Below are 21,563 nucleotides of genomic sequence, written 5' to 3' on the forward strand. Positions count from 1 at the left end.
TGATTTCTCACTGCAGCATATACCTCTCCCGTGTTGACTTTCCTAGTGTTTATTGACCACTTGCCTATTGATACTGTTTCTGTGCTGTGTTGGGGGAGTTCAGTAATGAATAAGATGCATCCGTTCCCTCTGACAGTTTGCTATCCTAGCACAAAAGACAGATTTACAAATATGTATGTTCACAATAAATAATATGCTAACTGCTGAGCTAGAACAACAGGCACTTAATAGTACTTAACATGTTACCTTATGTGTAATATTTGTCCTAGTTTCTCTATCAGAGCACAAACCCCTTCAAGGCAAGGTATCTCTCTACTTCCCTTCAGCACTTAAATCCTTGCATGAAGTGTGTACAGTTAAATATTTGCAACAAGTTTTTTATTAGATTTCTTTACTCCAGGCAACCAATAAAGCTTAACCAAAATTTTCACTACTATATCTTCAGTCTTTTTTCTTTGGGGGCATAAGCCAACCAACAATAAGCAAAACCCTAACCATTTTGTGGTTGCTGGGTAGAAAACACTAAGTAATTTTAGCAGTTTACAGAGGAACCACTCTGCTCCTCAAGGCTGATTTTATACAGATATTAGTTGCATTTACCTAAAAGTTCCTAGAAATAGAATAATTGCAAGTTGTGAGAATACCATATATCCTCATCCTGAGAAACTTAATAGTTCTAGGAAAAGATATAGAATGTGGGAAAACCTCCATTTCATCTGTGTGAAAACTTTAAGTTCTACAAAACATTTTATAGAATATTTCTTTCAAATTGATTTACTTCTATCGAGCTATTCTGATTTGATATTTAAGAAGTTTGTTGACTACTACCAAGTTGGTATTTTAATTATGTTACAGGAACAGAGATCATGTCCCTCTTTTGCGGTGGCCCTGCTAAACCATGGCCGTGTGGTTTAAACAGTAAGGCTTATGCTATAGTTATTTTATCTGAGAATTAAATAATAAATCCCTTTTTTTCATTTTTTGTAGAAGCAACTAAAATATAACTCCTTATTAAAAATGTTTAAAAACAGGTAGTATCACCAAACGCTAGATTTAAATAGAATCTTATGAACATTTACCATAAAAGAAAAAAAAAAGATAAATTGTACCTCATCAAAAGTAAACTTCCGGGGGCTTCCCTGGTGGCGCAGTGGTTGAGAATCTGCCTGCTAATGCAGGGGACATGGGTTCGAGCCCTGGTCTGGGAGGATCCCACATGCCATGGAGCAACTAGGTCCGTGGGCCACAACTACTGAGCCTGCGCGTCTGGAGCCTGTGCTCCGCAACAAGAGAGACCGCGATAGAGAGAGGCCCGTGCACCGCGATGAAGAGTGGCCCCTGCTTGCCACAACTAGAGAAAGCCCTCGCACAGAAACGAAGACCCAACACAGCAAAAATAAATTAATTAATTAATAAACTCCTACCCCCAACATCTTCTTTAAAAAAAAAAAAAGTAAACTTCCAGACTTCCCTGGTGGCTCAGTGGTTAAGAATCCACCTGCCTTGCCATGGAGCAACTAAGCCTGTGCACCATAACTACTGAGCCTGCTAGAGCCTTCAAGCCACAGCTGCTGAGCCCGCACGCCCCAACTACTGAAGCCCGAGTGCCTAGAGCCCGTGCTCCACAACAAGAGAAGCCACCGCAGTGAGAAGCCCGCGCACCGCAACAAAGAGTAACCCCCGCTTGCCGCAACTAGAGGAAGCCCTCGCACAGAAACGAAGACCCAACACAGCCAAAAATAAATAAATACCTAAAGGTGTATTACCTTTATGAAAATGCAAGCCACAGACTGGGAAAAAACATTCACTGTACACACACATGCGCGCACACACACACGCGCGCGCACACACACACATCTGACATAGTGCTTATATCCAGAATATATAAATAACTCAGAACTCAATAATAGGAAGATAAACAATCCAGTTTAAAAACTGGCTAAATATTTAACAGATGCTTTACAAAAGAAGATACACAGATAGCCAATAAAGGGATGCTCAACGTAATCATCAGGGACTTCCACGTCGTTGTGTCCAGCAGAAGTTATCCATGTTTATTGTGCAGTACACCATAGGATCAGTACATTACAGTCTACTAATCCATTCCCCATTGATGGGTATCTGAGTTATTTCTGGTCTTGAACTATTGTGAGTCAAGTTGCCATGAACATTCTGGTTCATGTTTTTTGGTGGATATATGCACCTATTTGTTTGGGGTTTATACCAACACCTCATGTACAGTGTAGGGGTTTGTATAGCTCTGTGGATACTGCTGGACAGTTTTCTGAAGTTGCGCCCATTTATACTCCTTGCAGTGATGTATGAAAATCCATTGTTCCATATCCTTGTCAACGCTGGATATTGTTACTCCTTTAATTTGAGCTGTTCTGGGAGTTCTGAAGTGATATCTCACTGTGGTTTTAATTTGCATTTTGTCATAACTGTGTTGAGCACTTTCTCATATGCTTATTGGACAGTGGAGGGATATGTAAATTAAAACAAGCATGAGAACACCACATAATTTACTAGAATGGCTAAATTAAAAAGACTGACATTACTGGGGACTTCCCTGGTGGTGCAGTGGTTGGGACTCGCGCCCCCAATGCAGGGGGCCCGGGTTCGATCCCTGGCTGGGGAACTGGATCCCACGTGCATGCCGCAACTGAGAGTTCGCATGCCGCCACTAAGGAGCCCATGAGCTGCAACTAAGGAGCCTGCCTGCCACAACTAAGGAGCCCACCTGCCACAACTAAGGAACCAGCAAACCTCAACTAAGGAGCTCATGAGCCACAACTAAAGGAGCCCACCTGCTGCAACTAAGATCTGGTGCAACCAAATAAATAAATAAATAAAAGACTGGCATTACCAAGTTTTAATGAGGATGTGGAGCATCTGAAGCTCTCGTACATTGCTGGTAGGAGGAAAACATGGTGCAGCCCCTTTGGAGAATTGTTTGGCAATTTCTTATACACTTAAACATATAATTATCATATGACCCAGCAAGTTCCACTTACAGGTATTTACTTAAGAGAAGTGAAAACATATGTTCACACAAATACTTTTACACAAATTCTCATTGTAATTTTATTCATAATAGGATAATAGCACTGAGAAAATCAAATTTGCAAATAAAGATAGGTCATAATTTGGAAGCAGCACTGCTCACTAAGAATGCATTTTGTGAAACGTTTTCTCTTGCATTATGCCACCATTAATGAGTTGGTTATTGATTACCTAGACTATGCAGAAAGCAGTGGCATGAGTACTAGATTACAGGCCCCTTGTGGGCAGAGACCACATCTTACATTTTATTTGTATTCTGTGGTACCAAATAAACACAGAAAACGAACAGATCTGCATAAGAAACAGATAGGTACAATGTACTTAAAGTAGTTCCCAAATCATTTATGTATTAATTCTAGAGTTGTTATATATGTACATAGGTCTGATGTTTTTGTCCAGCTTTGAAGATGTTCTGCTTGGGGTGATCGAGAAAGAGCCACAAAGTTGCCCAGCTTTCCCAAAATTCCTCCCTCTCCCCGAGTTCACGATAGAGACTGAAACAAAAATGCCACCTCAAGCTCCTGGCGCCGTGGCCGAAGCTGAGCGCGTGGCCGAAGCTGAGCGCGCGGCCGAAGCTGAGCGCGCGGCCGAAGCTGAGCGCGTGGCCGCAGCTGAGCGCGTGGCCGAGGACGTACAGGGTTCTCTGTACTGTCACCCACTCCTTGGCTTCAGGCCGCCGGGAGGAGTAAAAGCTCTTCCAGTCCAACAAATTCTAAGACCTTGAGACTTTATCCTCTGTTATCTTAACCTTGGAATCAGTTCAAGCAATTATTACAAAAGCAATCTGAAAGGTTAAAAGTGTCCCCTGTGTAAATTTATTACTAAGGAAATGAAAGCCAAGTTATCTGCCCACAGATAATTGCGAGTTTATTTTTCTATTTCGAGATATTTGCTGGTATGTTGATAGCCTCAAATAGTTGTTCTTAACCTTTTGGGGTCACAAACCCCTTTGAGAATCTGATAAGCCTCCTGCCTGCCTGCCCCTCTTCCCCACTCCCTCAAATATGTCTTGTTTTCCTGCTGTGTGCCAGGCATTGTTTGGGGGAGGCTATGCTTTGTACCGCCCCACCTCCAAAAAGTCTGTCTGCACACGTGCACACCATTTCACATACAATTTTAGGGTTTGTAGATTGAACTCCTGAAGCCCTCCTAGAGTCCAAAAATATCTTAATAGTAATTGTATGGCTAAAAATACTTGACACTCTCACTAGACAGAATCTTAGTATTTGCAGGAATAACAACGGAGTGTCCTTCAGTTCAGGACCTGCCCAGGGAGACAAGATCCTCAAACTCCTTTAGATCACATGGGTGTGGGGTAGGAGACAAGGAATTTCACATTTCACCCTAATCAGAATAGGTGACCTGTGCCTGATCAGCAGGCTGGTTCCTGTGTGTCAGAGCAGCGGCTAGGGGGGGCCTTCAAGGACACTCTACCACCTCAGTCTGTGCTTCTTAGAAAGAAGGAATTTTAAAATTATACTGTGGTCACCGAATCTGTGTCTGTAAGCCTCCTCTGCCATTCTAACTGAAAAATTGACCTATTTTCTACAAACCATTGCTCAGGAGCTGATGTGTTTTCATATGTGATAAAGGGCTGCACATCTGCGGGGACGTGAGTGATGACACCTATCACTCTGGCCTTAAACCCAGAATTGCTTTTTTGTTCTCTCATCAGTATTCAACTCATGCTGAAAGGAAGAGATCTAAACTGTAAAGGAGACTGTTTATCTAAAGAACTGGCATTCTGGCAATTCAAGAAGGCTCTGAAAAGCCTCATGGAAAGCAAACTCTCACTTTGGGTTTTTGTTTTTCTGTGTGTTGCGTTGTGACACCTGACAGCTCCTTGGAGCACACACGCTATCCGGGTCCACAGTGCTGCTCTCGCCCTGACCGCCCAGTCCACACGGCCTTCACACGTCATCCTTTAGGGTTAGGGGACTCACTGCAGATAGGACCTTCACACAGATTTAACGGGGAAAAGCTGTCATCTTGGAACTTATTTAACTTAGCGATCTGGCGGGCACAGATGAGGAGGACCATGTGACAGTGTCACATAAGGTGACGTACAGACACGACGTGAGAGTGAAATGAAGGAGAGGTCGCTTTTATTTTATCCTGAACCATAGAGACTTAACGTTCTCGACTTCACCGAGGAAACATCTACATAGTAATGCTATTTGGATTCATGCACTTCATTTGTGGCTTGGAGATGACCGTAGTTTATCATTTGCTTTTGAGAGCCCAGCTTGACATGCTGGAAGTCTAAATCTTGGCAGAGAAAAACTGGATTCCAAACATTTTCTGAAATGCTTAACTAGTGAAGCATCTTTTAGTTTCCCTAACACAGTGCCCTGCGTGTGGCTACATCGAGTGTTCGTGTCTGTTCTCTTAGAGTCTATTTTTTATGTTACTGATTTTTGTCCAGAAATCACTTAGTAGTTTCAAATGATCGATTTAAAACTGTTGGGTTATTACTTCTTAACCCACAGAAAGACAAATTATAATTTTTTCATGTTCTTATGGGTTTTGGAGAAAGAAAACAATTTTAGGCAAGAACTGGTGTTAGAATTATCCTCTCTTCAGCCTTAGGGCTCTAATTTAATAGTAGAACCAAACCATGATTCAACTATTTATAACAGAAAGGCCTTTGGGAAAAGTGGGGTCTGCTACTTCCACAATTATAGGTTAAGGTTGAAATGAAAAAAGTACAGAAACTCTGGCTCACTTTCTCCCAAGCACAAAGTAGCATTAGGGTCCCTTTTGCTAAACCACCGCCGTGTAAAATCTTAGAAATTTTTCAGTGATCATGTATTTTTATAGTTAGTGTACTTCAGCGAAGCTATTCCTATGACTAGTAAACACTGGATTAAATAATCTGATTCAAATATGAGGAAGTCCGTTTTTCACTGGAACAAGTTTTTGACCTATAGAAATACTCTGTTTTACATTTACCTTAAACATATATTTCTCAGAAACTACAGTTCTCTGAGACAAGACTTATTTTGCTATATTGAGACTCACTCCAGGTAACACATTTTCAGTTTGTTGCTGGAATAATTGACATTGCATATCAGTCTTATGTTTTTAAGATAATTTAGGTACTTGTATATGTAAGTTTCAGAGTACTATCATCAGACATGACTGGAATATGAATAAGTGTGTTTTCTGCCAGATCCAAGTACTGTTACTCATACTCTGAAGAGAAACGCATGTGATTTTTGCAGATTAATTGCATTCTTTGAGCTCTTAGCTGCTGGTGCCTGACAGGTAGTCCATCAGGAAGACTGGTCTATGGTAGCATTGTTATAATAATAAACACACAGAAAATGAGAACATCAGTGCCCACGCAGTGCTGGATCAATAGAATATACCGTCCTAGGGAGCTGATGACAAAATCCCATCAACATAACTTATGCCTAAGATTATCAGATGCTTGAAGCAAAATAAATTCTGAGTGAGATCAGAAGAATAAAAGGGATGATGTGAGGAAACCCTGTGCTGTGAGCCCTGGGTAAGTTGTAGTCGGTCCCTGGGGAGGACCTGGCACATCTAGACTGCGACGTTTAGTTAAGCCAGAATAGTGGCAGCCATCATGTAAGATGGTACAAGATCTTGACGTCTTGGATTCCAGCTCAACTCAGCAAATACCTGTTGAATGTGCCACATGCTGGTCATTATGCATTCAAGTCCCGCCCTCCAGGAGCTCAGGTCTAGTGGGGGAGCAGTTTGGCAAACACTTAATTATGACATATGCTTTTTTTTTTTTTTAAGTCCAAGGATGTGTGAAAAACTATGGGAGCAAAGAAACACTTGAGACTGTTTCCCCCTAGAGGAGTCTTGAAGGACAAGGACTCAGGGAGGGAAGACACCTCAGGAGCCCACGCTTGTTATTTGACTCCTGGGAGATTTGGGGATTAACCAGCAAGATATGGACAAATGAAAACGTAAGTTTAAATGGCCAAGAAAACAGAATCAGTTGTTCCTTTTTTTTTTTTTTTGCGGTACGCGGGCCTCTCACTGCTGTGGCCTCTCCCGCTGCGGAGCACAGGCTCTGGACGCACAGGCTCAGCAGCCATGGCTCACGGGCTTAGTTGCTCCGCGGCATGTGGGATCTTCCCGGACCCGGGCACGAACCCGTGTCCCCTGCAACGGCGTTGTTCCTATTTATTTTTATTATTACCTGCGACTTTTTCTGCTTCCTAATTTTTTTTAATGTTTATTCACACTGTTAAATCTCCTAGACTAAAGCAACTTTCCCCTGAAATAAATAAAATTAGGGAGTTAGTATATAATGGAGAAGATCCCACGTGACCTTTCATGAACCTGAGGGCAGTAGCAGACTTTAAGATTTCCATTTTGGGAAGATAAAGCCCTCTGTGGAGACTTGAAAGGTCTAGTGACATAACATGCATTTGTTAGAAATGAAAACTTTTTTGAAAGATAAATCCATCTTTTTCTTTGGAGATAATAAATTCTCGTTTATAGTTGGAGATTAATATTAATTTGATCCAAATTAGTGCAATGCTCTAGTACAGAGGCTGCTTCTGTTGTCATTGTTTATGGCATTAACTTTGTAAGGAAGTTAATTTATTTAGCCAGAGGGAGGCTGTTCTTACTTCACAGTATTTGTTTAGGTTTTCTACTGTTTCCCTCAAAATGTTCATGAGTATTAGTCACGCATAAAAGAGAAGCTGCTTCCCATCTGCTGTGAACCTTCCAGTATTTGGAGATCATGGGACCACTGATTTGTGAGGTGCAGTTAAACTATGTCACATGAAAAGAACCAGACCAGGGGCCAAAGATAACAGTGCTATGTAGACTCTCGGGGGCCAGCGAAGGTTTTGTTTTACAAGATCGTGTCCGTGTTTGGTCAGTGAAGCTGTGGCAGAAGGTGAATGAAAGAACGTTACTTTAAAGGTATTAACGTGCCGAAGGAATGCATTTTTAGTGCAAAGCGTTCCGAACGGGGTAGAAGTGCCGGGTCAGCACAGAGCAGCCAAGCGCAGCCTGTGTCCCTCCCGGCTGTGGATGCCAAAGCTGGCCTCGCATCCCCCACCCTCAGGTACCATGCTTCTCGCGTGCCCTTCCTCCTTCCCCCCTCCCTCCCTGCCATCCTTCCTTGGGACCCTTTGAGAGTTCACATGAACCTTAGGTTAAACAAGATGGATTCGCATCTCTTATAACCAAGCCTACACATCATTCAGACATGAAAATTGTTTTCATACTTTATGTATTTCGTTTGTAAGGCTGGGGGAGGGGCGTATTTTATGGAAACAGATTGAACCAGGAAACATGACTGTGGCCATGAGAGAGAGACCACCCTCCTCACTAACGAAGAAAGTGTTTGAACCACACACCTGCGCCTAACCTCCAGCTCTGACATTTCATGCCTTTTCTAATTGCTGAACTATCTTGCGATCTTTCGGTAGGATAGTAGCTGTGTGTGTGTGCTTACAACCAAATGCCATTCACCAGTCACCATCCGTGGGGTTGAGCTACAAAAACTGGGACAGGGTAAATGGTACAAGGAATTCTGTATTCGAGCAGAGTCTCAACAACAAGTGTCTACACCAAACGTATGATCAGATGTTCTTGGTCCTTCCACTGGGATTATTATTCCACTCATTTGAGAAAGACTTCATGAAAAGAATGGGGTTTGAAGGAATTTGGAGATTTTTGGCTTATCCTTAAGTGCCCAGAAGAGGTTTGTGTAATTTACACTGCCAGGTTTCCATGGCTTTCCTAGTGAAAAGAGAGAACTTAAATGCCTTCTTTGCTGCCTACTGGCTAAAAAAATATATTTCCTATCCTTCTGAGAGAAATTACTGAGATTATTTTTAAAGAGAGTGAGGGCGGGGTGGGTTGGGGAGCGGGGAGGAGAGCATTACCGAGTCAGACACCCTTATCCTGCCTACGTAACTTCACCTACGCAGTTATGTCTTATCTGCTTCCTAACTGTATGGCTATAGGCCTTGTATTTTAAAGTTGCACAAATAGTAGCATGAGTATCGTTAAAAGATTGCAAGCCGGGGCTTCCCTGGTGGCGCAGTGGTTAAGAATCCGCCTGCCAATACAGAGGACACGGGTTCGAGCCCTGGTCCGGGAAGATCCCACATGCTGCGGAGCAACTAAGCCCATGTGCCACAGGTACTGAGCCTGTGCTCTAGAGCCCGCGAGCCACGACTGCTGCACCTGTGTGCTGCAACTGCTGAAGCCCGCACACAGAGTCCATGCTCTGCAACAAGAGAAGCCACCGCAATGAGAAGCCCGCGCACCACAACGAAGAGTAGCCCCCGCTCGCCACAACTAGAGAAAGCCCGTAAACAGCAACGAAGACCCAACACAGCCAAAAATAAATAAATAAAATAAATAATTTAAAAAAAAAAAGATTGCAAGCCACCTTCATGATTTGGAGTTGAAATGTATTTGAAGTCAAATATGGAACAAATGACAAATGTCTTAAGAGATTTATAGAAATATTTGTTAAAACATAAACTAGAGAGGTAAATCCCCAGAGAACTTCCAGAATGTACTCACGCAGCACGCTAACGAGAATCAGAGGTTTCCTAATGAAGGCGCATCAAGGACATTTGCCGTTCCCTCTGTGACCCTCTCAACTAGCCTCTTAAAATTTGATCAACTTTGGATTTTGCTGCTAGAGACATTAAAAAAGAAGAAAATATTTGTATCGAATACCATCAGCTTGCTCTCTCTCATGTCTGTTGTACCTACAATATTCAGACATGAAGTCTAACATGGAAGTTTTGCTTTCCTAATCTTTCTTGCAGAATTAAGAGGAAAATAGAAGATGTTAATAGATGGGGTTTTCACAGATATGACCAGGCGACGGTACATTGCCTGTTGCCTCAAACATTGCTTTTTTCAACCCGAAATCTCCAAAGCATGACGTATACCAGGACAGGGCAGTTTTAGGCAGAATTTCACAGCTCTGATATTGAAGTCCTGTGTTCATCAACAGGAAGAAGATTGCCCCCAAACGTGTCTTAGCGCGGGGAGTCTCATGTGGGCATCATTAGGTGGTTCAGGGTCTTCCTATTCTTTGCTCCACTGTGGGGTTGCTTACCTCCAAGAGTGATGTAGGAACAGCTGAGCTGAGCCTCATGCACCACAGTGCCCTTAAAGCCCACCTGGACCTCGGCGGGGCGGCTGGGCAGCGGCTGGTACCCAGGCGTGGTGGGTGGGAGGAAGGCTCGCAGCATGGCGGGTCCCGGAGCACTCAGAGCATCTCTACTGGTCCCGTCTCGGTGCCCCGCGAGGCTGTGCCTCGTGTCAGGTGACGGCGATCACTCCAAGTTTGAGAATGCCAGAACCACACCACCTTCTCCGGTCCTTTTCAACCTGGCCGTCTTCTTTCTTCCCTGCGGCGCCCGCTGCCCGCACAGGCCGGCCTCGCCCTGTGGCCGCCCAGGAGAACTGGGGGTGAGACGTGAGGGTTCTGTCTGCCCATCGGCTCCTCACCTCCCTGACGGTGACAGGCTCTGGTTTGCATGGGCCACCACCAGCTGCTCCAGTGCCCCTCGTTCAGGACAGAGATAGGCTTGTCCCGGCTGGAAACGTGCGCCTGAGAGGCGGGAGCTGCAGTGGAATGTGGCTCTCTCTGTGAAACTATTTTAAGGAGAAAAAGTTAGGCCCAGTTCTACTCGTTATCTTGCCTTGCTCTCAGGAGCCAGGACTGTTGGTAAATCTGTTTCTCCTCCTTGACTATTTAAATTGTACATTCAAACTGCGTATTAACTGGGGTGAAAAGAACTGTTTCCAAATGACCCCATTTTAATCTTAAAGTCACGTTGCTTTAGAGAGAAATGGTCAGGTCCTAAGGAAATCTCCACAACGTCTCCGTGAGGCTTCAGAGCCAGCCTTCCCGTCCTCCCCTTCAACATCTGAAAGATGTGTTCACAGCATCTTCCCCCTCCATCTGCATTTCAGTTTTCTCGTAGTAATAACATCGTCAAACCGCTTTTCTATTTATATCAACAGTTTCCTTGGCATCCAGTCCTTATGAGAACCTAGTTCCTTATGTCAAATGCCACAAATGTGTAACATCCCCCCAAAATGGCACCCAAAATATTTCTACTTATATGTTCTACTGAAGAGACACAAATGGCTGTTCTCCCCCTGCTACTGGGCTTCGAATTTCTTAGTTGTGTGTTTCTCTCCCCTGTTACCTCTTTCCTGCTTTGATAGTTTTGGAAAGTTCCATCTCCAAGGAAAGGAAGTTTTCACTCTAACCAAGGAATAGAGCAGGATCCTGGTTTTGTAACGAGGATTAAAGCCTCCAAAACATACATCATCTTCGGATTTTTTAGTCGCTGAATGTCGGTGATCCGATCCACTCTCGCTCAGGGGAGCACAGAGCAGGTGGGTCGGCGTGTGGGAAGCTGTTGGGGCAGCTGGCGCTGGGGATTAGGGTTGATGGACCGGGAACAGCCTGGAATCAAGTTCTCAGAGACTCGCTTAATGATCTTGAGATGAAAGAATTTCTTTTTGATATTAAGGCTCTCAGCGCATAGGCTTTAGAACTCAGACGTTCTTTTTTCCAGAGTATCCATGTATCAAAGAGGAGTATGTGTGTGTATTTCTAAGAGGACACAATGGTTCCATCAAGAAAAAACTGCCCCCCCCCTTGCACACGCAGGTAAGATAAAGTTTCCTGGTGCACGAATCACACAAGAAGTTGACGCCATTGCCACCTTTTGGCAAGTTGACAGTTCACATTTATAGGGTCCTTTTAAAGACATCTCCTTAACACAGCACTAAAACGACATCTCCTGTACCCTTTGATTTCTGAATCTTGACTAACAAGAAGCAGAAACGCCCACCGAGTCATTGGTCAGGTGAGTGGGGGGAAAAGTTGTCAAAATATCACAGCTGTTTTAATGACCAAATTATATTCATATAATTAAATATTTTGTAAGTTTAAAATTTTAAAATAATTTCTTTAAAAAATATGTTGGTTTTCATCACCCTACCATAACATGGCAGCTATTTCAGTGAAGTTTTTTTTAACATGTATATATAGTTAGTGTATTATTTATATGATTAATACCACTAGATCCTCAACTAGATAGTTATAAATGTATTTTGGACCTGTTTAGCCTTTGCTATAAAAATGACCTAGACAGGCACATATTAAGGTATACAATTTGTTTGAAAATTGTTAAATGAATCAATAGCAGCTATATTATGCCACATTGTTCTTTCACTACTAAATCATTCAGTCAGAGTTGTACCTCATCTTTCAACAGTTGTAAATATTACGTGCAGACACTTTGGAGTCAGAGATTTATCACTGAATTTTGTTTTTCCTGCACCGTGACCTCACTTAGGGCTTTCAAAGCCAATCTTTCAGTTACTAACACCTTCCTGGGAGAAGGGGAAGGGAGGGAGGCTTCCAGGCCTAATTTGTGCTTCAGGTTTCCGATACTTAACAAAGAAGACGGAGTGTGTGTGAGTGTGTGCCGGGCCTCTGGCGGCAGTGATGTTTCAGAGCTGGAGCTTAGAGTTGAGGCTCGTTTTCAGTCTGTTCATCCATTTAAGAAGCATTCTCCACGTGCCTGTTGTGTTCAGGTGCTGTATTTTTAAGGACAACATACTTCAGTGTGTGTCTGTGTGTGCGTGTGTGTGTGTGCACGTGTGTGTTCTCTGTGGGCCTAAAAAGCCCCAGTGCGAGGTTTTCAAGCTTGAACTCCAATGACTGGTTTCAGTTATCCAAGAAGTATGTATTTCCCTCAAGATAGAAAGTGAATTTCTTTCCATTTTGTAGTTTTGAAGATGCTCATAATTGGTTTGATGTGTTTTTTGCAGTGTCCATTTATGGAATTTGGTTTTACGACAAGGAAGAATGCCAAAGAATTGCAGAGCTTATGAAAAAGTAAGTGCTGCGGGCTGAGTATTTGTCAGGACCCGGTGCTTTGTATTTCTAAGGGTACGTAGCTACACTGTAATCTAAACAGAGCATGTCTCTGACAGCAGTCCTTTTCACCATGGTTAGGAACACATTCACTGTTACTTAATAAGTGAAAAATAAACATAAATGACAATGTTTTACATTTCCACTAGGTAAGATTTATTATGCAGAAGGGTTCCCCTCATTTTTTTTCTGCACGTGTGAAGAATCTATAATATGAATTTTTCCAGATGGCAGTTTACCTTAACATTATCCTCCTTTGTAAATTAGCAGCTTTTTCCCTTGAAAAGTTATCAGTGTATCTCAGTGAAGAGAACATTCAGAGCCCTTCTAAAAGGCTGCCCCAGATTCTCTGGGGTGCACACATCCTTCCCGCCCTGAAGTCTGCCCGTGGGGTTCAGACCTCCCTCCCTTCTGACCCTGCGAGGGCTTCAGAGAGTCTGTATTTTCAGTTCCTTTGGGAGTATCTGAGCTAACACTAATTTAGTGAGCAGTAGACAGCCCCTCTCTCTGTCTCTCTGTCTCTCTCTCGTCACTAGTCTCTTTTTTTGTTAATCTCACGAGGTCTTGTGATTCATCCCAGTCTGCACTGGGGGAAACTGAAATGACTGTCTGCCTGTCCCGCTCTTGCTCCCCTGAGGACCCTGAGAGGAGGCCCGGGTCAGCATCCTGTCTCCTCTGGGATCCATCAACCCCTTTCACCGGTTCTTGAGCCCCAGGCCTGCTCACTGGGAGGCAGTTATTTCCCTGCATTTATGCAGATGGTTTAGAGCCTCAGAAGGAAATGAGTTTCCTGCACGTGCTGGATCTGACCCAGGACTGGACTCGGCCGAACACAGGGTCTGGCTGCCGCCAGCGCGGATTCGACAGAGCAGCTCCGTCTGCAAAAGAACCATTTTTCAATTTTAAATCCCGGGTCAAGGAAATGGCTAAAAAGTGACCCCAAAATGTGGAATGTGGGGAGTACTTTTTTATAAATAAGATTGATTTCTGAAAAGCCTAGCTTGTGAGAGCCAAGTTTAGGTAAGCGGCTCAAGCTGCAGGTGGTGATTAGGTGTGTTCACACTAGTATTTACCACCATAACAGCGAGTTCCTAGAACACCCATGTTATTGTAAACTGTGCAGTGGATGATAATAGCAGGATCTCATGCAGATTAAAAAACACCCTGTTGCCCAGCCAAGAGGCCGCGTAAAGATTGTCAGATTCCCCGGTGATTCCTTCACAGCTGGGGCTGGGAACTGATCACTGGTGAGCGACAAGCCGCCAATGTGTGTGGATTCCCTGCCTGTCCTCACTTAGAACTGAACCTCTCATTGAGCCCTCGGGTCTCCTTCCCTGTAAACTTCGTGGCAGTGATGAAGGAGCGTGAACTGCAGTCAGAGCCCACGCAGGGAGCGGTACTCCTCTCAGCCGCGCTGTAGCACGGAGGAGCGACCTGGCCTCCCTTCTGTGCTGTGTTCAGGAAAGCAGAAGGCGCTGCTCACTGCTGTGTTTTCGTACCCCTCTCCTGGGGTGGGATCTTCGCTGTGTTTCTAAACCACAGGATTCGAGGGGCTGGAATCAGCCACGCTTTGCCTTCAAGGCCCTTTGGAACCAGGGGCAGACGCCCGATTTGCCGTGCGGTTTGCCCAGGGTTTGAGAACCCTAAATTGGGTTTCCTCAGCAACACACGACTCCTCTCTACTGCCCTCAGTGTGGAGTTGGCAAACGTCTTCTGAGAAAGACCAGTAGTGAATACTTTCGGCCTTGCAGGGCCGACCGGTCTCCATCCCAGCTGCTCAGCCCTGCCCTGGCTGTGTGACAGCTGCCACAGGCCAGGCGTCATTAACTTTCTGTACAAAACAGGCCCGGGCGAGGGTGGCCCTCCCCACTCTAGAGGTGTACGTGTGGTCAGTGTACTCAGGACCTCAACTCCCATTTTTCTTCTTTCAGTTCCAGCAGTCTTATTTCTAACGTGATTAAAACAAGATAAAAACAACTGGGTGAGAACTGGATGGTTTCAAAAACCGGTTGTGTTGAGTTGGCTTTTCTGGTGTGGATTTCCCTTCCTATTTTCTAGCCTCACTCAGTACGAACAGTTGAAAGCGCACCATGGAGCGGGGGTGGCAGTGGGAGCGTCCCCCGTGGGCCTCGGCTCGGGAGAGCGCAAGGAGGTGGACATCTTACGGATGCTCACCAAGGCCAGAGACGAATACGCAAAGGTGAGTCTTGTCTCCTGCGATGCAGACTTAAACTCCGCGTGGGGACCTGCGCCCTGAGACGGACTTGGTGCCGTGCCTTCCGTCAGACAAAAGTGCAGGAGAAATACAATCTTTATTGGTTTTTAGTAGGCTGTAGACTGTTTGCCTTTAAGCGGATTCAAAGGCAGCCCGGGAAATCTGTAACCTTCGTATATACAAATAGCCTCCAATAAGAAGACCCCATTGACAGTAGCAACAAATTAATATAAAATTCTTTGGGATAAAATTAACAAGAAATGAGCACAACCTGTGTGGAATAATCATGGCTCTCCTTGGTGGTACTAGGGCACTAGCAGTAGGAAGGACATCCAACCCCCCTTCCTCTGAAAATCGGCGGTCGGTGGAAAGAATTAAGCATTTATCCTGCCTGGCCAGGGGCACCGGATAATCCAGGTTGATGCGGGAAAGGCCTTCTCCACCACAGAGCTCCAGCTGTTAAATGTGGACGTAATGACAGAGCCTAAAGCCCTGGTGGAGTAACTGAGTCAGGCACGGGTCATCCGTAATGCTCGTGCTGTGAGAAAGGCGGACGGAAACCTGACCACGGGCGGGTCGGGCGGCCGCGCACCGCGGCTGAACGTCAAGTACGCGGCACGCCTGGAAGTGTTCCTGAGCCTAAGTCTTGAGCGCTAACAGAAAATGACAGGGGAGGGGAGCAGGGGAGGTAGAAAACAAGTTAAATGACACCAGGAAGCAGTCAGAAAGGCCGTGTGCGGCGTGGGTTCCTCGGGGACACCCTGCCAGGCTTCTGCATGTGCCTTGGAGGCGGGGCCAGAGGCCGCACTACTGGAGACAGACACCCCCGCAGGCATCTCTGTGCGAGTCCCGAAGGTGGTCAGCGCTGCCCGCCCGAGGGCTTGTTGAACGAATGTGAACAAAGCGCGGTTTCACCCACCCGCCCTGTCACGGCCCGGACCCAGGTGCTTTCTCCCCAGCTTCGGCCAGTAACAGCAAGCTCTGGATCCGCTTTTTATTTTGTTTGATTCTTCAACAGCCGTGAAAAAATGTCCCAGTGACTTAATTATACTTTACTAACTGTACTATGTCAGGGACAGTGAAGATTCATCTTAAAGGTGCCATTTTTGCCCTCGAGGAGCTTAGGTTCTGTGATGCCGGCAATAACAGTGGCCGGTATAGATAAGAAATGCAAACGCTGAAGAAAAATTATTTTCTTTCTTCTCCCTCCCTCCTCCCAACACACAGACACATACGCAAACACACACACTGTATTGTTTCTATTTTATGATGTTTTGACTTGTTGAAAGTCTGGCTGGGGAGAGACTGTCCCTCCCCAGCCAGCCAATTCTCGGAGATACCAGAGGCCTAGCCAGGAGGGTGCCTGTGACCGGGAGACCCAGCCCTGTCTGCCCGCCTACCCCGGGGTGAAAGTCCTCCGCCCCGGTCCTACCAGGGCCACTCCTGTCATCCGGAGCCCCTGAAATGATTCAGACACGCCAGTCCTGAAGTGCAGAGACCCCGGCGAAGGCTGCAGCCTTGGTTCTGCCCTCGGTCCTGCTTCCTGCCCGCCCGTCACGAGGCACCCCCTGCAACAGGGGGCCCTGCGGGGCTGCTGAGCCTCTGTCTCCAGGCCCGGGGGCGGGAGCGGGTGATGCCCTGCTCCCCGAGCCTCTGAACGCAGAGCTCACGCACACTCAGACGTACCAGTGCCCGGTGCTGGGGACTGGCCTCAGGCCATCACTTTGTACTGTACCCACAACTTGCAGTGTTTCCCTATTTTGTTTGCCCTTCAGAATCTACATCTCCTTCGAGGCCCAGGAAAAATGCCACTTCTTACGTGGAGTCTTCCCAGATCTCTTCATTCAAATTGATTGTCCCTTCCACTGCACTCACCAGTGTGTGACTCTCTAGAATGTATTTTGTTCTTCCTCATTTGTTACACTCACAGCAGCCTCTCTTGCTGCACATAAACTTGTTGAGGTCGAAACAACGTTCTATTCGGTTGTGACAGTGTTGACGTGAGGGGAAGATAGAGGTCTAATCAGTGTGCAGACTCTGCTTTTCTATAAATTCAAATACACGTCATATGCATAATGTTCATCGCTCCAACTGTGTGATAAATAACAGAAGAAGCTCTTCCTTCTGCAGTCACAGGCCAGGTAACGTCACATCGCGTCCAGAAGCACCTGCATGGTCCAGTGACCCCTGGTCCACATCCTTCTCGGTTTCCCACCACCCGGAGTGTAAACCCCGGGCCCTTCCGAGCACCCTGCCACACGGTCTCGGGTGACCCTTCCAGCCTCGCTGCCTTGGGCTCCCGCTGCCCCTGCAGACGTTGGGAATTCCTCCCAAACGGAGTGACAGTGCTGCTTCCTGAAGGTGCCTTCCCGCCTCTCCTCAGGCTGGCCCTCCCCTCCCTTACTTACCTGGCAACAGGTGACGTCTCTGAAGGCTTACTTCCCGTGTTCCTTGTCCCTCGTGTGCTTTCTGATCTGCCCACTGGGTGTATTTGCCCCCGAGGAGTCCCCTTGTGCGAGGAAGCCCTGCTTTATCCTTGCCTTATGCTGTGTCATCTGCTCTCCCAACACATACGGACGCGCCAGACAATGTGGGGATCAGGAGTGGACCTGGCCCCAGGTGCAGGAGAGGGACATGGAAACACAGTCTTTCCTGAGGATTCTTGCTGCGAGGAAGTGGATTTCCTGTTAGCGGAGGTTTTCAAGAAAAGACAGAATGATGAATACCAGGCATCTACAGAAGAACTTCACTGCTCTGGATGCATATTCACCTGAATGACCTCTGAGGGCCTCTCCAACTCTAAACCGCGTAAATGTGTGAAAATTCCAAAAAGTAAGAGGAGGAGGCATTCTGAACTGGAGGAAGATGATATTGATAAAGTGAAGCCTGGTGACACCAGACACAACTTTTTACGCAAAGTTAATGAAGTAATTTAAAAACCTTGTTTGGGCCGGTATTTTATGTTTTCTCCCCGAAGAAACAACTTTCTGTGAATCTGCTGTGAAGTAGCAGTGCTGTGACTTTGAGCTTCCTCCTCCCGGTTAGGCTCGGGGCTGGGGCGCAGGTGAGCGGGGGCAGCAGCCGGGCCAGAGCGGTCTTGGGCCGCGGGGCTACGTGCTGAGCCTTCAGAAGTGGACTGTTTTGAAGAATACGTTTATACATGTGTGACTGAATCACTGCTGTACACCTAAAGCTAACACAACATTGCAAGTCAACGATACTGCAGAAAGAAAAAGAAAAGAATAAGGGGACTATTTTGTATTTAAGACTATTTTGTGTTTTGTGGCCTAAGGCAAGAATGAATAGTTGTCCTCTAGCTATGGTTCTGACTTATTTATGAAATTAAAGAAATTACTGTGTCTTTTGATGTTCACTGAGAAAATTCAAGACTATAAGAAAGAAAATAGGGCTTCCCTGGTGGCGCAGTGGTTGAGAGTCCGCCTGCCGATGCAGGGGACACGGGCTCGTGCCCCGGTCCGGGAAGAGCCCACATGCCGAGGAGCGGCTGGGCCCATGAGCCATGGCCGCTGAGCCTGCGCGTCCGGAGCCTGTGCTCCGCAACGGGAGAGGCCACAACAGTGAGAGGCCCGTGCACCGCAAAAAAAAAAAAAAGAAAGAAAGAAAATAAAACTACCCAGAATCCTACCACTCAAAGATGTCTACTTTTAGCACTTCTAGTGTATTTTCCCCCAGACTCTTCTCCCCTCGTGGACACACGTGTTTGTGTGATAAAACGGGCTCATGTGACATTGTTGTTAAGACCTTGGGTACTGTGTCAAGAATCCATTATACTTTCTCCAACTCTGCATGTTTTCCCAAGTAGTTTAAAGTGTTTGGGTCGAGAGACGCACAGAAACTTAAACAAGTGGAAAATGAGCTGCAGACTGTTGAGATCAGTGGTGTTTCGTTCTGGGCACTTTTTACATGACAGTGAAGCCTCATTGGTAGGTCGCCCGTCCTAGTGACACAGAAAGCAGCTTCTGGCCACTTTCCTCGGAGGGAGCTGTCTGCGGCCCCCGTGAGCGGGTACACAGTGAAGCAGTTTGCGACCCAGGGTCCCTGCACACAGACAGGGCCGCTCGCGGAAGTGAGCCGAGTGGCCACTTTCTCTGCGCGGCCAGCCGGCGGTAAAGGCTTTTCACGCCAACATTTTATCAGTGACCGTATGAGGCTACACTCTTGTCTGGCGTTGGTGATCCACACCTTAGAATCCAGGCCAGTGGGTCCTGCAGCCATCATTCAACTAAGAAGAATTAGAAATGATATTTGATGACTCATAAAGTGATTTCACCTGCCATTCAAGACTAGTGCCAAATATACAAATTATTGGCCAAAAATAATTAGTCCTTTGTGCAGTTAACTTTACAAACCTAAGTGAGCGTGGTGGTGATCAGCCCCAGGCGCCTACACCCTTGAGCAGAAAATACAGCCAATAGCCGTAAAGCACACCGGGAACCGTGGGACCCCAGGGACAAGGTTGCATTTGCAGCCACTCCACCTCAGGACGGTGAGGTGTGTCCTGGCCCGAGGGTGCAACTGTGCAGCTGAAACTAACAATGCCGCGGAGTCCACAGTGCAGAAGGCCGCGTTTTACAGTGAGTTTTATTTGGTGTTTCAACAAGGGAAACCCAGACATCACTGCTGTGCCCTCTCTGTTACGAATCCTACTGTGTGAGTGATCGCATGGTTGGTTAGATTAATGTGTGATAATGACTCAGGGTTTGAAACGATGAGGCTTGTCTCTCATCTCTTTCTCTGTGAAATTCTAATTTGTAGCGAGCGGCTCCGAACGCTGGGATTTGAATTACTCTGTTTGTGCAAAAAGCCATTTGTTAAATAAAGATGATGTTAGTAATTTTTAAATCAACGGTTTGGGTCGGCTTGACTTTTTGGTTTGTCGACTAAAAAGGGCTGGTCTCTGTGAGGACGCAGTGCTGCAGCCTTCAGTCAACTGCCAGCCGCGCGCAGAACCCTCCCGCGGCCCCGACGAGGCACCGAGGGGGCGCTTCCTCCACCGTTTATCCCAGAAGGGCAAGCGGGAGACTGCGGCTGCTTCCAGCGACCCGTGGCCTTTCAGGCATCCAGGCATCTCAGGGCCTCCAGGTCCTGCAGGCCGACCTAATACTTTAGGGCACGGAATTGCGCAAACTAAGAAAAATTCGACCTGAATTTGACTTACACTCAAACGTAGCTTATATCAGAGGAGAGTAAGGGATTTTCCTTTGTACATGGAGATCTGTTTTTTTTTTTTAAGTACCAACTAGATAAAATAAACAGCAAGAAGATGCATTCTTTTTAAAAGATTAAAGCTTCTTTTACACCAAAAATGAGGTTCTTCTTTCCATTTCAGTGTAAAGCCCGTCCTGAGCCCAAACAGATCAGCAGCTCGTCCGCCATCTTCGACAACCCCAACCTCATCAAGCCGATTCCAGTGAAGCCCAGTGGGAGTCGGCAGCAGTGTGGCCCTCGGCCCGGCCAGGTGCACAGCCCTCCGCTCTCCCCCGGGCCTCTGTGGGGCTCCTGAGGGACCTTGGCCCGGAGTGCGGTCAAGGTGGGGCCGATGCTCTGCAGGTCCCCTAAGGTCAATCCAGGAAAGAGAGATTTCAAAGTAGAGATTCTGTCATTACTAATAATTTACTCTTCCTAGAAAGGGGTTGCAGTTTTTCCTTTTGGCATTTCCCTTACTCTGTGCTAATCCCTTGTGGACTTGAACTCCTTAGAGGATGATGTATTCTAAAAAGACAGCAACCTAATAGCATGTCAGAGCTGGCGGGACCGTTACACGTCGGGCTGTATTCTTCCGGGGTGGAAAGCTGGTGTCCCACGGCCCCTGAGGGAGCCACAGCCCACGCGCCCCCGTGGTGCCAGGTCCGGGGCCAGGCGCTGTGTGTGTATATGGGATTCCTGGTCTAATCCCCCTTTAGACCCCATGGCTTGTCTTTGTTTTTGCATCTAAGATGTAAGCATGACGGCGCTTTCTGTGTGAGCATACGTAGTTTTCACAAGAGTCCAGCATTAGCAGAATTGCTCATCTGCAAGTCCCATCACGGAGTGTGGCTGCTTCCGGTTCTTATGGTCATTCCTCACTAAAGGTTTTTTTTAAAGGGAATTGGTTTAAATCAATTTCAAAAAATGAACATGGACACCAAAAACATAAAGACTGGCTAATGCAAGTCTTACATTGAATTTTGTAAAAAATAAGTCATTTCTAATTATCTTTTAGCTTTTATTATAAGTTTGCTTTTCATGGACATTTTTTATTTTAAGAGAGAAACCAGAATATGTTGACTTTAGGAGAATCTCATGTTTTCTTAGCCCAGCAAGAGAGAAAGCAGCAGGGAGACGCCAGATGAC

At 46.1% G+C, this 21,563-nt stretch overlaps 1 protein-coding gene across 2 annotated transcripts in view; it reads left to right on the forward strand.

The window, feature by feature from the left end:
- DCP1B (decapping mRNA 1B) overlaps window positions 1–21,563 on the forward strand; it is a 45,592-nt gene that overhangs the window by 17,489 nt on the left and 6,540 nt on the right. For both annotated transcript variants that reach the window (XR_014017080.1, XM_081249327.1), the window contains exons 4-6: window positions 12,889–12,955; window positions 15,053–15,194; window positions 20,560–20,688. Coding sequence is in view for 1 of the 2 variants with exons in the window: in XM_081249327.1 (XP_081105453.1) it covers window positions 12,889–12,955; window positions 15,053–15,194; window positions 20,560–20,688 (338 nt within the window). In the remaining variant the exon portion in view is untranslated. The remainder of the gene's footprint in view (window positions 1–12,888; window positions 12,956–15,052; window positions 15,195–20,559; window positions 20,689–21,563) is intronic.

Source organism: Mesoplodon bidens, assembly GCF_964165515.1.
Source record: "Mesoplodon bidens genome assembly, chromosome: 11".
NCBI lineage: Eukaryota > Metazoa > Chordata > Mammalia > Artiodactyla > Ziphiidae > Mesoplodon > Mesoplodon bidens.